Consider the following 16,420-nt stretch of genomic DNA (forward strand, 5'->3'; position numbering starts at 1 on the left):
TGATTCACATCTTAATATCCTTTTTAATAAATGAGTAATCTAATAAGTAAATGTTTCTCTGAGTTCTGTGAGCTGCTCTAGCAAATTAAACCCACGAGGGGGGTTATTGAGACCTCCGATCTACCCAGTAGGTTAGAAGCTCACATGAAAACCTGGACTTGTGACTGGTCTCTGAAGAGGGAGGAGGCAGTCATGTGGGACTGCGCCCTTCACCTGTGGAATCTGATGCTGTCTCCAGGTAGATAGTGTCAGAACTAAGTTAAGTTGTAGGACACCCAGCTGGTATTGTAGAATTCCTTGGTGGTATGGGGACCACTCCACCACACACACACACACACACACACACACACACACACACACACACACACACACACACACACACACACAGAGTGAAATAGCGAAATTGGTAAGCAGAATTGGTAGAGACAAAACAAATCTGGTAATATCACTAATAGAATAGATCATAGAAGAAAAATCAAAATTATCTTTACAAGTTGGAAACTGGACCAAGATATACAGGCACAGGCACAAAGCCCTATATGTGAGATTAACATTTCAGTTGGACCACAGGAGCCTCTTATTTTGAGAGCAATGAGTCTTGTTCCTGTCCTCATCATGCAAGCAGAACTCTTAAGGAAATTCCAATGACTCTTTGGTGATAAAAGGTACTTTCTGCTGGTCAGTCCTCATCTTTGTTGCTTCTTCCATAGCATTTGACGCTATGTGACACTGTTAACTTTATGCCCTTCATGGAACCTTTTCTAATTCTATAATCTCGCTTTGGCCTTGTTCCCCTGATTTTCTAATTCTTCTTTTTTAGTCTTTTTTTTTCTTTACCCTCTCTTTAAAGGTTTTCCTTTACCTTTGTATTTAAAAGTCAATGTTCCTTAAATTCTAATCTTAGTGTATTTGTAGTTTGTATCTCTCTCTGGTCATTTGTTAACCATTCGTTTAAAATATATTTGTTGAGGACCTACTATGTGCCAGGGACTGTTCTAGGATATGGTAATACAGCAGAGGCAAAACAGACAAAAATTTTGGCCCTTAAGGGACTTATATTCTTGGGAGAGAAAGAGACGATAAATAAGTGAATAGAGAGATCAGTGTTGGGTTATGGTTAAAGCAGTAATGAAAATCACACCTAGGAAAGGGGACTGGGCATGTCAGGGCTACAGTTTTAGTCAAGAAAGTCAGAGAGGTTCCTCTGGGAAGGTGGCTTTTGAGCAGAGCTGGACTTCCTGTACTCCCAAGGCTACCTCTGCACCAAAGATTCCCAGATCCTCATCTCCAGGCAGCCCCTCTCCTCTGGAGCCATATTCCTGAATGCCTCCTGCACAGCTCCTAGAGGGTGTCCCAGGGCACCAGGAACCACACATGCTCATCTTCTCTACCGAACTTCTTCCTCCTCTTTGGATCCCCATTTTGGTTCACAGCGTGATCATCTCCACACTCACCCAAGCTAGAAACTCCTTCACGCCCTTCTCATCCCTCCTGCCACCGCATGCAGACACATCCAGTCAGATGTTATCTGGGTCCTCACTTCCTCCTCACGCTATAATTCAGGCTCTCGATGTCTCTTGCTTGTGCTATTTCAGGAGACTCCTCTACTCTGGCCCAGCCCTGCTGTCTTTCACATTACCAACAGAATGACCTTTGCAAAGCACAGATCAGGTTTGCTTTCAAGCCTTCTATCTCTACCTGTTGCCTCTAGGATTAGCAAGATGTTTGGTTCCCAGCCTACTGTGTCAGCCATCTCCCTTCATTTCCCTCCCACCACCCACCAGCCCACCACACATACACCCTATGCTCTGGACCCTCTGTCAGAAGAATCATCTCCCCAGCACTTTAACAATACCCTTTTTTTTTCTTTTTGTATGCTTTTCAGTTTTTCCTAAAAAAAATCTTTCCCTTCTCTCCCTTTTCTTGCCCAGCAAGTTTCTAACCAACTGCAGTAGCCAACTCAACTCTGCAAAGCTTTTCCCAAATTCTCTTCCCTTTCTTCTCATCTCCTTTGTTGTGATACTATAGTGCTTGTGGCAGGTAGGATCGCCCTGGCTTAGGAGGGTTCTTGGTGCTTCTTTAGTCTGTGGGTGACATTGAGACAGACAGGTACCATCTCTTGTCTATGGCTGCATTTCTTGTAGATATTAGTACTTGGAATATTATTCTATGCATGTTTACTGAACTGGCTGGAATTCTTTAGAAGATGTGCAAATACATAAGTCGAACCATATGAAACTACTGTTCTTCTTAGTCAATATTAGCAATTTTGTATGGTTCAATCTAATACATCTATTGTGCATCAATATTTGCTATTCTTACTTTGGCTTGCAGAAGTATCTTACCTTCAGTCAGACTGCCTTAACACATGGGGTCAAGGAATTGTTTTCGGCTCTGCAACACATTTCTCATCCTACTCGTTCTATGTATCCAGTTTTTGTGGCCAAAAATGGATGCATACCTGAGAAATGTTATAAATATCTACTCTTCCTTCTTGCTATTAACAATCTTTCTATTATGCTTTTTTTGTGATTCATATGGTTTATCATCAACATCAGTGAGGTTTTGAGGCAGTTTATAAACTTACATAGTAATTTTTAGAATTGTCATACATTATCGGCCTAATGAAAAGAAAATGAGAAAGATACGAATGAGGCAAAAATGATGCATTGTTCATTTATATGGAGTTTTTCAGGGTGAAAGTATATCAAGGTGTCAACTGTAGACTTTATGACTATTTTGTGTCATGGTTTTGATTTCCATGACTGTGATACAGAACCAGAATCACCCTTTGGTTTGGCATGTCTTCCATATTCTACCTTCCCACTCTTACCAATATTTAAAAGTAATATTCTTAAATCATAACCAGAAAAGTATTCTATCCTGTACGTTCTATAAGTGAATGATTTCGCTAGATGTTCCTAAAATGAAAACTAATAATATAGCTAATCACAATTGTCCCTTTTTGTGCTGAATTGAATTGTTTTGGTATTAATTCTTACTTGAACTGCAAGGGAGAACAAACCTGTTGCAGAGCAACAATTGCCATCTCTCTTTCTGAATGCACCTAAGTAGTCTTCGCAAAAATGTTTAAGACAATCCTGTTTGGATACATCATCAGGTTTTCCTGTGGAGCTAGTTCATCGCAAATGAATCTGTTTTTGAAAGTCTGAAATTTTAGACTGCCATGCTTCTTAATCCCCTTGCCATGAGACAATAAAATTGGCTGGGGCCATAATTTAAGGCAATAGCTGATTGTGGGCTTGGTCTTCTGGTATGATGGTTAAAGGGAAAATGAGATGTAAAGTTAAAAGAAAATGTTGAAACAAGCTAAACTGGTTTTCAAGATCTTTTCTGGTTTAACAGGGCCTTAGGTATTGAATGTAGAAGGCTTTGGGGTTATCTAAAGCTAATGTGTTAAAAGATCAAGTTGTTAGAAGATTTCAATTCAGCTTATACATTTTTTAAAGCATTGAACAAGAAATCCTCAAAACTTGGGAGAGATATTTTAGAAGAGGGTGGTTTATGTTGGCTTCTAAGACGGGTGCTCAACGCAACCAATTAGCAGACTCTGTTCTCAGTCACGGAACCCTTTGCCCTGCGGTTTTTAATAGTCATCCCTGTATTTGACTTGAGCTTCTATACATTTTTTTGATAGGGACAGTGAAAGTAAGTGGGTCAAACAAATGCTTAAAACATGCTACAGAAATTAGTGATGCTTAGAAACAAGTGGCTCGCCATGATAAAGGCTTATATGCTTGGATGGGTCGAGAACACCGGTATCTGGTGGGTCTGCAAGGATGCTTGTGAAAGCAATCAGAATTATTAGTAGTACAGTAGCCTTTATGCTGAACATTTTGAATGCTCTTGAAAATACCCTTTGACTTTGTGGGGTTCTAATGAATAAAGTTTCATATAGAAATAACCATGTTTAATAGGAAAAAGCACTCTATTTTGATTTTCATTCCAAGAAGCCATCAAAATATCAGCTAGATATACTTGTAGCGTACTATGATTATTTTTAAATAAGGACAGGTGTCCCTTTAAGAATTAGGCTTGAGCTGAAGTTTCTCTTTCTATCACATATGTTAGCTAGAGATCAGGAAACAAGTTCTAATAGTAAATTGCTAAACTGTTATTGTTACACCCGTGTTTGGGTTTTCTTCCCACTTTACGTATCTCCCTGTCTCATATATATGTTTAGGTCAATCAATCTATTTAGAGATTTGTGAAAGACAAAGATGAAAGCAAGCAAATAAAACAGAGACCGTGGGCAAGTCCTTCAACTATATTCCGCCAGGGTCGGGGGTAAATGAAATAAATCACACTGTGATGCCCCATAAAGGAGTCCCACAGGAAAGAGTTTGCTTATGAAAGACACACATTCCCCCGAGAGAACGTACATCCTGGCTGACCAGCTGAGTCACGTGGTGGGAGGGGGCTCTTTCTTCTCCACATCCCCTTCTCTGATGTCACGAATCTCTTCTTTCCTGGGAGAATTAATTAGCATTCATTGGGTGCAGTTGGCAAGGAGAAAGAAGGGCGCCGGAGCGTGTGTTGGAGAGCAGGGAGGAAGGGGCCCAGTGGGGAGCGAGTCCTTGTCCCCTCGGAGCCGCATTGACACTCGAGGCACAATCGGGCACAGAATGGCTGTTTTATAACTGGGATCCTCCGTGACGTATGGCTGCCTGCTCCTTGGCAGCTGTCTTTATGGACCAGTAGGCAGAGGGAAATTGACGCTGACGAGACTTTTGCATCTTGGAAGGCACTGTAATCTACTGTAGTGAAGAACAGAACCTCTCAATCACGCAAGTGTCAATAAGAGACGGAGGGGAGTCCGAAGAAAAGGAAGAGGAGGGGAAAAAGTGTGTGCTGGGGGAGCGGGGAAAAGCATTTTTGGTGGATGGTATGAAGCCAGCCATGGAAACTGCAGCCGAGGAAAATACTGAACAAAGCCAAGAGAGAAAAGGTACCCAGCGCTCTGACAATAGCCTGTTTAAAGCTTTTCACTGGGGGTGCTTAAAAAGGGGTAGCCCGGTTTTGTGTCGCTTGTAAAATAGCTCAGAAGTAATCTCTATGGCACAGTCTTGCTTTCGGGGTGGCTTTTTTCTGTGGGCTGATGTTAAATTAATAGAGCAGCCTCTCTGCAATCCATTCCTGTTCCAAATCTTCCTACCGAACGTGGTATTTCACGGAAGGGTGTCTGCAGTTTGTCATCTTAGTACCTGGATTGGGGAAACTGTCTTTTTTTTTTTTAATAGAATGTCATGACTTAAGTTCTGTATGTTATATTCCAGGGACATGGGATGCTTTGTTTTCTGCTCATGCCGAGGAGAGGCACACATAGTGATGATTATGCTTTGCTTCTGCTAATGCCGTGGCGATTTGGACATTCTCTCATCTTCTTATTAAATACACTTGCAATTTCTGTGTATCTGGCCCTGACTATGACATGTAATAAGTATTTAAGTTGGAGCTTGAGAGAAGGGACATCAGCTCTGTCACCTAGTGCTGATAGAAGCAGGGACGGGGCGGGGGGGGGGGTCTTCTATTTATGATTGGAGATTTAGGGGAGGAAAATTGATAAAAGTCCTGTTCCTTAAACGGAATCTCAAAACATATCACGATGTTGACATACAGAATGTTTCGTTTTGTTTGTTTTTGAGAAAGAAGCGTTTTGTGGTAAGAAAATAGCAGAAAATAGAAACTAAAATTTATGCCGTTAGGTTAATGGCATTTCACTGCACGGTAAATTATCTCCCTCACCTAAAAGTTGTAGACTGTCAGAAAGGCAAGGGACATCTTCTGTAACTGCAGTGCCTCTAATATCAAAAGCCGTCATGCTGAGGTTATTTCTCACAGCCCTGGTGTCCACTGACAGTCACTAAACAATAGTAGTTCTCCAGGGTGGAAGTACAACTACATTTTAATTATGAATATGTTGGTTAAACTGAAAAACTACTGATAGTCAATCATTTTACACGATAAAAAAATGGCAATTTCATGTTTTCAATTTAACAGCACACTGGGATAGAAGCTGCTTGTTTTTACATGGAATTTCTTCTGTGCACAATACTTTAATAATATCGTATCCTAAAGAGAGCAACTTCATTTTTTAAATTAATTATTTTTTAAAGTATGAATATCTACGTAACAAAAACTTTGCCATTTTAACCATTTTTAAGTGTATAATCTAGTGGCATTAAGTACATAGCACTTTAATTTTAAAACTGATAGTTTAGTTCAATCTTGTAACAAACCTACTGCCCCCCACCAAAAAAAAAAAAAACAAACAATGGCCAAAAAAAAAAAATGGTGCCTTTTCTTGTATGTCTGTTTTAAATTTACACGAATGAGCAAATAACAATAAGAGAATGTTTGTGAAGCTGAGGAACAGAGATGAAAGTTTAAAGCTTCATGATGATCAGAGATGAAGTTTGTGGGTGTAATTGTTTAATGGCATTGTAAGGAAGGCTATCCAAGTTGACAGCAGTTTTGGTTTTTTTTTTTTTCCTTAAAATAGATGACTTTGTTTAACACACTCTTTTTATTAATGCGGTGTTTGCCAATGTCAGATGACACCATTTTGGTCTCTGTAAAAACATACCTTTCTTTTTTGTCTCCAAAAGCAAGCAAAAGGCATAAAGCCAATGTAAAATCCTTACTACACACTTGTATATCTCGTCATCATTTAATCTTATGGACCGCTATTATTTTATGTTAATTAATATTATTTAATACCAAATCCACAGGCCGCCACTACATCGCTTGAACATCTGTGTATGAAAGCTCATTAGCTATGTATGGTTTTAGAGACAGAGTTAGAAGCAAAAGATAATCCCTGGAAGAACTTTAAAAATTACCAAAATTCATAAAAACTAACTATTTCGTAAGGAATTCAAAAATGCCAAGTTACGAGCTTGAGTGAGAATATGGGCCTGCGAGTGCCTTTTTGCTGCATTGACTGGGGTTGTGATTGCTCTGTGACCTACCCAAAGGGTGGTATCTCAGCTACTCTTCCGTAGACAGAGCAAGTTCATAACTGCACAAGTGAAAACTCACACAAGTGTCACCTTTGTAATGTTCTCAGTTTGCTCACCCGTTGTCATTCAAGTCACACGCATAGGCATAAAATGATAATCGCATGTTTCTGCATGCTTGTCACTCCAAGATTCCTATAGATTTCAGTTTCAATACAAAATAAATGTTTACTTCATGGAAATGATCATTTAAAAATTTGACACAGAGAATGCATTATCTAGTTCTTGGGCTGGTGGGTCTGTTCTTTAATTTTTATTTTTTTAAAGACTTTTAGCAAGGGATTTAATTTACCAAATTTAATCCTATCTATTTTGTCGCTTCCCATAGTTTTTTATGCACATATATTTTTCCCCCTGTTCCTTCTTTTGCTCTCAATAGTTAGCACTAGGGACGATATCTGCCTCTTAATCTGGGCTATTACTGCCCAATGGCTGGTGCCCAGTAGCTTCTGAATTAGTAGCTTTGGATAATTACCACAATGTCATTAAGAAATAAATTAAATTTAACTTTATAAACCGACCTTCAACTTTTCTTGGTGTCACTCTTCCTGAGAGTTTGGGCAAGACAAAGAGAGATGTTTCTTTAAATGAAATCTGAATGACTTTGTTCCTATTTTAAATAAAAATAAGCCCTTAAGGAAAAAGAAAGCAAATGTGTTTTTGAAACAGTCTCATAGCTTTTGTCACAGAAAACTACTGGATGATCAAAATTCACAAGAAGTATTTAGTAGTTATTCAGGAATTTTTAAGGAAAGCAATCAGGTTTTCTCGGATGGATATAAGAAATGCCAAATTATTACAAATGACCGTTTTTAAATTGGAAGCATTAAATTAAATCAAAGTGTGAGGATCGAGTAAGCAGATTCATTGAAGTGGAGTAAGTGAAGGAAATGAGTAAGACAGAATCAAAGGAAATAGATCATGAGACTCAATAATAAAGAATGGAGAGTTAGGTTTCTATTTATTTCTGTGGAGTATTACTTGATGTCAATTCATTTGTGAAAACCAGTGCATCTGGAATTGCTGGGAGTGCTGAATCACGGGGTAGAAAAACAATCGAATCAACTGCTCTGTTGCATGAAAAAAAAAAAACAACTAAATATCTGTGATGAAAATTATTTTTATTATATGTCAGAAATTCAAATCTACTGAAGCAAATAGTCAGGCTAGTTCAGTTCCTATGAATCATTGCTGAAATAAATTCTAAAATTCCAGGCATCAAATTAAGTCCCTAACCACATAAGAAGAAAAATGTAGTAAATCGCAAATATAGTTTAAAATAAATTACAAGACATAGTCAAAATAAGAAATGAATTGAAATTGTTGACTTGATAAAAAAAATTAACACATCCATTGAAATCTTTTTAATTAATTAGACATAATTTCTTATATGGTTAGGGATTTTTTGTTTGTTTATTTGTTTGTTTTAGCAAACCCTCTCTTCTTTTTCATTTAGGAAGAAAAGCACTCCTCTAGGATCTATGACCTGTATGTTAAAAACCCAGAGCAACACTTTTAACATGTTACACTGTTCCTGGTGATCTATGAATTATTTGATTTTGAGATTTTTATTGACGTTCTCTAACTTGATTATATGAATATGGTACAAAAAATGTTTTAGATGCAGTTTTTCCTATAAGAATCTGCAAAGGAGGACGTTTGAAGAGAGGGTGTCTGGGGATTAGGCTGTAGAGAAAAGAATGGCTGGCCAGATGGTGCTGGACATATGTGGTAGGTATGATATAGCTTGCTTTTATTTATTTTTTTGGAAAACTTAAGTGTGGAGAGGATCTGAACGAGCCATTTGGTACATCTCCTACTTTTATATTATTGTTTCCATTAGCATACTTTTCAAGACTTGGTCTTGCTATTTCATTAGACAAAGAATTCTGACCCAGTTCTTGAAATTTAGACCTGCCTTCCTTGAAATTGAGTTGAAATCTTTAATTCAGATTACAATGTTAAAAATTGTATTTCTCTGTTATTTGGAAGTAGAGGTCAATATAGAGTAAATAATCTTAACCACATGATTTATTAGCTTCGATGTATCTGAGAGCATGCAAAATAGCCAGTTGTCCCCATGACGTAAATTTCCCCTCACTGGGACTGGTGATGAATTGAATTATTCCAAAGACACTCTCTCTTTTTTCTGGGGGACCAGATGTACATCCATGTCGAGATGGTTGGCCAGGAATAGGGATGGCTGTGGGACAGAGGAAGAAGGTGACGCACACTGGCTGTGAAGAGCAGAAGGCTACAGTTCCAGCTCACAAATGTACCTGGCTGTTCATTCATTTATTTATTCATTTAATAACATTCTCCTTTGAGCTGTTATCCTTCTGTCCTCTCAGCTCACGTCATAGGAGTAAAAGGGTGCTAAATCATTTTAGGGACCATTATTTGTAGTATGATCTTGATTTTAACCATGATTTTGCTGACTGGTGGCAGATTAAACAGCAGATGACAATGCCAGAGAGAATTTTGACCCTTAGCCAGCCCAATGATATTTCTCTTCAGAGAACATGTAATAAGAGAAAACAGTTTCCTATTTTATAGGTTGATTTCATTAATTGCATTAACTTCTTTATATATTCCAGCTTTACTTGCTATATTTGAATCAAAGATCAACACACTTCATCTGTAAAGGGCCAGAATGTAAATCTTTTAGGCTTTGTGAGCCTCCCGGTCTCTGTTTAACGACTCAAATCTACCACTGTAGCATGAAATAGCCATAGATAGTATATAAACAAATGAGCATGGCTGTGTTCCAATAAAACTTTATTTACAAAAACAGGTGGCCATTGTTGCTGACCTCTGCTATATTCTATAATGTTGTTATAGCTTTCCTTTCATATTTTAAATAGTAGCTAAAAATGAAGAACGATAGAGCTTTCAAAGACCTTGCCCAGTGAATGTGGTCTTTCCAGGACATCGGTCTTCATCACTCATTTGCTTCCAGTGATAATTTCCTAGATGCTAGAAAGTAGAGCAGTCTGCGGTTCAGTTATTCAGCCTTGTCACTAAATCACATTATCTAAGTAAATGGGGAAAAAAGTGTACACGACATTCGTTTGTTTTCCTTTCCTCAATTTCCCATCGTTTGTTTCATACCCACCTTTAGGGATGACTAACCACAGTTGTGTCTATGGACATCAGCCATCACCACTCACCTCAGCCCCAACCATAAATATTATCTCAGATATCATAGTCTTTTGCGCTTCTTCAAGAATATAGATTGGCCTCCTGCCCTTCGCTCTCTTCTACCCTCTGAGAGGAACATTTGTCTTCCTTCTATAAGGCAGGATCTTCCTAGGTATGCACATTTTCCCATTTCTTGCCAGTTGCCCAGAACCGACATATTAATATAGCATTCAAGCTGAGGCAAGCACATGACTCCCTTCTAAGTGTTGGGACCCTGTATACTGCGTTCTTTGAAATTTTATAAATAATTTATAGTTAATGTCTTCATTTAAGTTTGGCTCAAAAACATAAAATAGACGTGATTTTCTTTTCTTTCCTATCTAAAGATTTACTGGTGTAAAAAGGCATTCTCAGATGCACTGGAAAACCTCTACCCACTTGCCGATCGCATCCCCACATCTGCTGGGTATTTTTATGCAAATTAAGCATCTCAGGCATGGCTGCCATGTTGTTCTCAGAAAATACAGTCCATGTTTTTCATTGCCATTGCCTAGCAGCCTGTGCCTGATTTCCCAAATGTCTGGAGACTTCCCCATCCCCATGAGACGAGGACAGAGAGTAAATGTATCCTACGCTGAGATTCCCCAAATTGCACAGCCTGGCCTGAGTGAGGTCAGTGTGCTGGGTCAACTAGGGGTTCATTTTTTGGTCCACAGGGTCCCAAGGTACTTCTTTACATTCAACCAAATATTTATTTAGCAGACATTTATTGGGCACCTCTTATGTGTTGGGCATGGAGAAATTTTTTTAATTTTTCAGATCAAAAGTGATCTGAGGATGAAATTTTTCAGAACAGAAGTGATCGAGCTACATGGACTCCTGTTGCCCGAAGTTGATATGGAAGGCTCACAGCCACTTTACCAAGAGGAAATCAGAGCATACATACCATGAGGCAACCTGACCTTCTTCTGGCTCTTTCCACCAGCCCCATTGGTTTTTTTTTTTTGCTTTCAGAAAATGTAGCACAACCCATGACTGAGAGAGAATCTCCTGAACAGCAAAGCAAAAATCTAAATTCAGGGAAGGCTAAGAGTTAAGTTTTAAGAGCCTCGAAATAATGTCAATAGCTTGGGACCAGAAACGTTTCTCTAGGAGGCACAGAAGCACAACCCACCTGCAAATGGACTTCAGAAAAATTCTTGTTGAGCTAACCACTGCTTCAGCAAAAATGGCAGCAAATGCACCAGCCTCAGTAGGATAACATGGTGGTTTCAAAAATGTGCCACGTGGAGTCAAAATGCCCGTGTTTATACGCAGGATCCTCTACCCTGGCTGCACGATCGTGGGCAAGTGACCTACCTTCTCATTGCCCTCAGTTTCTTCATTTGTAAAGATGGAATAATAACGGTACCTATTTCATAGGGTGGTTGTGACAAACAAGGTAATGGATGCGAGGTGTGCTTTGCATGATGATAGCATATCTTAAGCACTCTAACTTATCGCTATCGTCATCGACAGCAAAAACAGCGGCAGCGAAAATAGGTTCAATGTGCCCTTCTGACTGTCCTAGCTTTTTTTTTCTTTTCAGATGTCTTTAAAAGTCTTTAAATGTCTTCAAAAGACATTTGACTTTAACTTGAAGCCAACAAAATTTTCTCTAAAGCACCACCTAGAAAAGTATGTTTCCACTTCCTAATTGGAAATACCTTGAGAGTTTTCAGAGACCATGGAGAGTGGTGGCGGGGATTTTGAAAAAGGCTTAGTGAGGTTTTAAGCGGACCTGGTCAGGGCATTTGCTCTGTTGCCTCGCAATGCGGCAGTTTTCTCAGCCTTTATCCTCAGTGACGTGAGTGCCAAATGGAGCGTTGTAACCTGATCATCTGATGGGATAATTACCTATGTCAATGCTAGAATCACTTTTTTTATCCTGAAATATTTGCGGCACCCCAGAGGATATCACTCCTTCTGAGATTTTATGCGATTCTCAGATATAAGCTGGCATAGTCATCTTATGGTCTCTTAGGGATTTCAAGATTGTAATTCAACTAATGGTTACCAGCAGCCTCTCTGTGTCAGGCGAATTAGTAGATGTTTTCTTCTCTCCGATCCCCTAAGTAGGAAATGTAGTCATATTACCAGCTATATGAGTCCCCAGGAGGCCACTTGTCACCTTATATGTGAGTAAGCAGTGGTTGGAACCCAAGGCAAGCAGCCCTTGGTCTATAAAACACTAGATGATCATTGGATCAGGATTTCATCCAGAACATTCTAGACTGAAATACCAAGTTTAAAATAAGGTGACAAAGAATACTGCAGATGTCAGTGGGAAGACAGGAGTTTCATCCAAGAGTCAGCAGACCATGGGGTTCTTTGCCAGATTTTCAAGGCTGGAACTGGGTACTGTTATGGAGAGTGAGCCTGTAGTCACCTTTGCTTGTGCAGCTGCAATAATTATGGCACTCTGTGGGTCCGAAAGAGAAATAAGCAGAACAATATTATCGCAAGAAGCCAGATTTTTGCTATGAATAGTGTCTGCCCAAAATGAGCATTCTAAGGGGTAACGGGTGGGGGAGGTGGATAAAATAAGGAAAGAAAAGACAATTTTGGTCATTTTTGTAAACTTATATTCAAAAATGGAAGAGACTCCGACAGTTTCAATTTATCATGCTGAGTTGATAAGATGGTACTGAATGATTGCATTTCAATCACATATTTTAAAACTCCCCCTTGCCTTTAACTATATGGTAAGAGTAACTAAAAATGCTGATATAAATTCTTTGCTGGAGAAAGAGACACTGACTCTTTGCCACCTGAAATTGGCAGTGAACAGCAGAGCTGAAATGGAAATTGGCAGGTACCACTGGATGTACCCAGGCTCAAAGAACCACCAGTACCATCCCGTGCCAACCCTGGGGGACAGGGCTAGCCCCTTGAGCAGTCCAGGTAAATACAGCCTTGGGGTGAATTCTAATAGCAAGTCAACTGTTATCGTTAATATTATTTGTAATGATTCTTTCAGATTGGTGATATTTTATGTTTTGCTTGATGCATTAATTTGTTCACAGGGGCGTGGGTGGAATTGGCCCTTTAAAAATTTTTGAATCATCTTTTTTTCTCTCCTCCTCTCCATTCCACCCCATCTTTCGCCTCTCTGTTTTCCCTCCTCCCCTTTTTCTCACCCTTACCTTTTCCGAAACGGAGCAGTGTACAAAGAGATACGCCTTTGGGTTAACCACAGAATTCCCAGTGTCTGAACCAGTAATGGGAGGAGAGGGCTGTCACCCAAGTCCACGTTGATACTGAGAACTAGGCCAGGACACTTGAGGAGCATTGGCTCCGAGACCACTGTGGGTGTCCCCAGATGTCAATTCGGCCCCACTGCTTTGCATCACTCTGATTTAACATCAGTCATTACCTTTGAGGCGGGAAAATCAAAGCCCATGAAATGAGCATTGGATAACTATATAGGTATACACGATCCCATCAGGTAGGTCCATTGGGTCCAGTTTCTGGTTTCCTTGCTCATGAGAAACACTGGTCTCTCAGGACTGCTAGATACTGGGCCTGGGTGAAATGTATGTCGGTCGATTTGGGGACCCAAGAGGGGAAGAATGCTGAGCAATATGGACATCCACCCGCCACACGTTCCCAAAGTCTACCCATGTCTTAATACTCAGCTCAGTTAGCTAAAATTCAGTGATCTGAAGTTACTTAAAATATGAATATAAAAGGGATGGTAGTGGGTCAAATAAACACAGTGGGTTTAAAGTACTGCTGTCATTTCACATGAACCCATAGCATCATTTTCCCCACATAGTTGCTTACTTTTTCAGGAACGCCTAAGAAATGACAATGTGGAAACTACAACTCTAGCTAGAGCAATCCTGAGGTACAGTGTCAGACACCTACTGAATTACAAAGTCACAACACCTGTAATTTAATAAAAAACTTTTTTCTTTTAAAACCTAAATTGTGGCTTCAGGTTAATGAATACGGAATGTGACTTTAGATTTAGTTCTACATCATGAGCTATGTATTCCTTCATTCTACGTAGGGCTGTTAGGCACCAACTCCGTGAATGCCTGAGCAGTGCCGGTTAGAAAAGATGAGCAAAAAGGGACATGAGACATCAGTTCTCATAGATCCTTTAAAGAATGGAGGGTTCTGGAATCTAGATTTTTTTTAAAAGTTGCCACTAGACGTGACATAGCCATATAATGGGATACTGTTCAGCAGTAAAAATGAAGTATTGGCACGTACTACCACATGGAAGAATCTCAGAGACATTATGCTGAGTGAAAGAAGCCAGACACCAAAAAACAAATATTGTATGATTTCATTTATATTAAATCTGGAATTGAAAAATCTATGGAGACAAGAAGTAGATTAGTGTTTGCCAGAGCCTGGGGGAGAGGGGAATGGGGAGTGACTGCTGATGGGTACAAGGGATCTTTTTTGGAGTGACGGAAATGTTTTTTTTAATTAATTTGTGGTGATGGTTACGGAAGTCTATAAATTTACTCGAAGCAGGTGAATTTTATATGTAAACTTTATCTCATTAAAGCTATTTCTAAAAAAGCTTCCCCACCCTAAAAAAGCACCATCAGATGTGTACAGTTCAATGTTACAGAATGGGAACGAGAAAAGGGTATGTGTTAACGCGACAAGAAGGTCCCTAAGCTATCGGAAATTATTGCTTGCGAGAGAACGGTATTCATTTTAAGAATGCGTTAAAAGACAACAGTCTAGTTGGAAATCGAGAAAAAAAATTAAGTGTTTTTAATAATAATATCTTATTAGGGGAAAGCCCACTAACAATTGTTCTTGATGAGTTTGGTCCACTGGTTGAGCAGTTCCCTGTAAGAGCACTGGAAAAATACTTTTTCAACCCTACAACCAAACACTGGAATATGGGGATTCTAACTAGTAGTGGCAGCTGAGAAGAAAAATACAAGGCTCCCATTTCTTTTCGGAGACCTTTGGGGCCAGATTTGTTTCAGAATTCAGAAGAGTTTGGGCTTTTGAAAAGTAACATGACGTATATACCATGTGCTACATGCCATCACCAGCAAGGTCTGGGTGCTCCCACAAATCCAACACATTATCTTTATGACGAGCCTAGGTTGGGTAAATGGAGCCTGTAAAAAGCCTCTTGTCCATTCGAGTCAGATTTTGGCACCAAGTAAGTTCAGATCAGAGTAGCTTTTGTTGCCAGATGAGTTAGATCTATAAATCAACCAACCAACCAACCAACCAACCAACCAACCAACCAACCTTTGTTTTTAGAGTTTTGGGAATTCTGGAATGGTACGATGAGAAATTGTAGAACTCTAATGGTATCAGGTTTCTGGTGATAACTCATGTGAGAATTCCATAAACAAGCAGATTCCTGTTTGAGGGGGAGAAACAAAATCACGGAACTTGATTTATAAAATCATCTCCACCCACACGTATTTTTAACTTTTTCTGTGCAGTGACTGAAGTCATTGGAAAAAATAAGTCTCTGTGGCACACGCGTTGGGACCATTTGAGTGTGGAGCCAGCTGTAGAGCCCTTGCATGTCGGATAGTATAAAGAATACTGTACAGGCCCCAGAGTGAGGGGACCGAACCCAGCCATGTTGTCACCTTCCCAGTTGCTTGGAGATTTTGTTGGCTTCTAAATCACTGCAGTTGGCATTCTGTACTTAGATCCCAAACCAGATGGTATGAGGGAAAAAAATAGAGAATTCCATATGGCTCTGTGTCTTTTTATTTTTTTCTTTTTTGCAGAGTTCTCAGTTTCTTTCTAGTGGAAGAGGGGGGAAGAGGTTTTGATACAGGCTGACCAGATCTTTGCCAAAGGAAAATGCCTCCCCCGCGCGTTTGGTGATTATGGTCCAGACCACTCTCCCCAGCCCCGCAGCTTCCTTATTTCCCAGGAAAAGTCCAGTGGTTCCAGTTTCCTTTGCCTTGATCTTTTCACGTTTTACTTTTTTGGTGTAACTTCCCAGTACAATTACATTTTTAGAATTTGGATAGTTAATCTATCACCATCTGTTGCTTTTTTTATTATTATTATTTTCATTTTTTAACTTCTTGAGCCAGGTAATACCTACATCTTCTCTAGACCTACAGGAAATGAAAGTATGGAAAAGATGGATGGCCACATGGGCAACCCCGTGTGATACCTCCTGGGGCTCCTAGGCCTGAGATGGCAGCAGTAGTGGAAGAAGGAATCGTTAAATAGTACACGTGCGT

The 16,420-nt window shown here is 39.6% G+C and overlaps 1 protein-coding gene across 4 annotated transcripts in view; it reads left to right on the top strand.

Moving 5' to 3' along the window:
• Window positions 1-4,528: 4,528 nt before the first annotated feature.
• GPM6B (glycoprotein M6B) overlaps window positions 4,529-16,420 on the top strand; it is a 41,015-nt gene continuing 29,123 nt past the window's right edge. For 2 of the 4 annotated variants that reach the window (XM_025046626.1, XM_015589181.2), the window contains exons 1-2: window positions 4,529-4,969; window positions 13,005-13,124. In XM_025046626.1, coding sequence (XP_024902394.1) covers window positions 4,909-4,969; window positions 13,005-13,124 — 181 coding nt within the window. In that variant the 5' untranslated portion in view covers window positions 4,529-4,908. The remainder of the gene's footprint in view (window positions 4,970-13,004; window positions 13,125-16,420) is intronic. The other 2 variants (XM_015589180.2, XM_006911662.3) reach the window with 1 other exon arrangement.

The sequence above is a fragment of the Pteropus alecto genome, unplaced genomic scaffold, assembly GCF_000325575.1.
Source record: "Pteropus alecto unplaced genomic scaffold, ASM32557v1 scaffold23, whole genome shotgun sequence".
Classification (NCBI taxonomy): domain Eukaryota; kingdom Metazoa; phylum Chordata; class Mammalia; order Chiroptera; family Pteropodidae; genus Pteropus; species Pteropus alecto.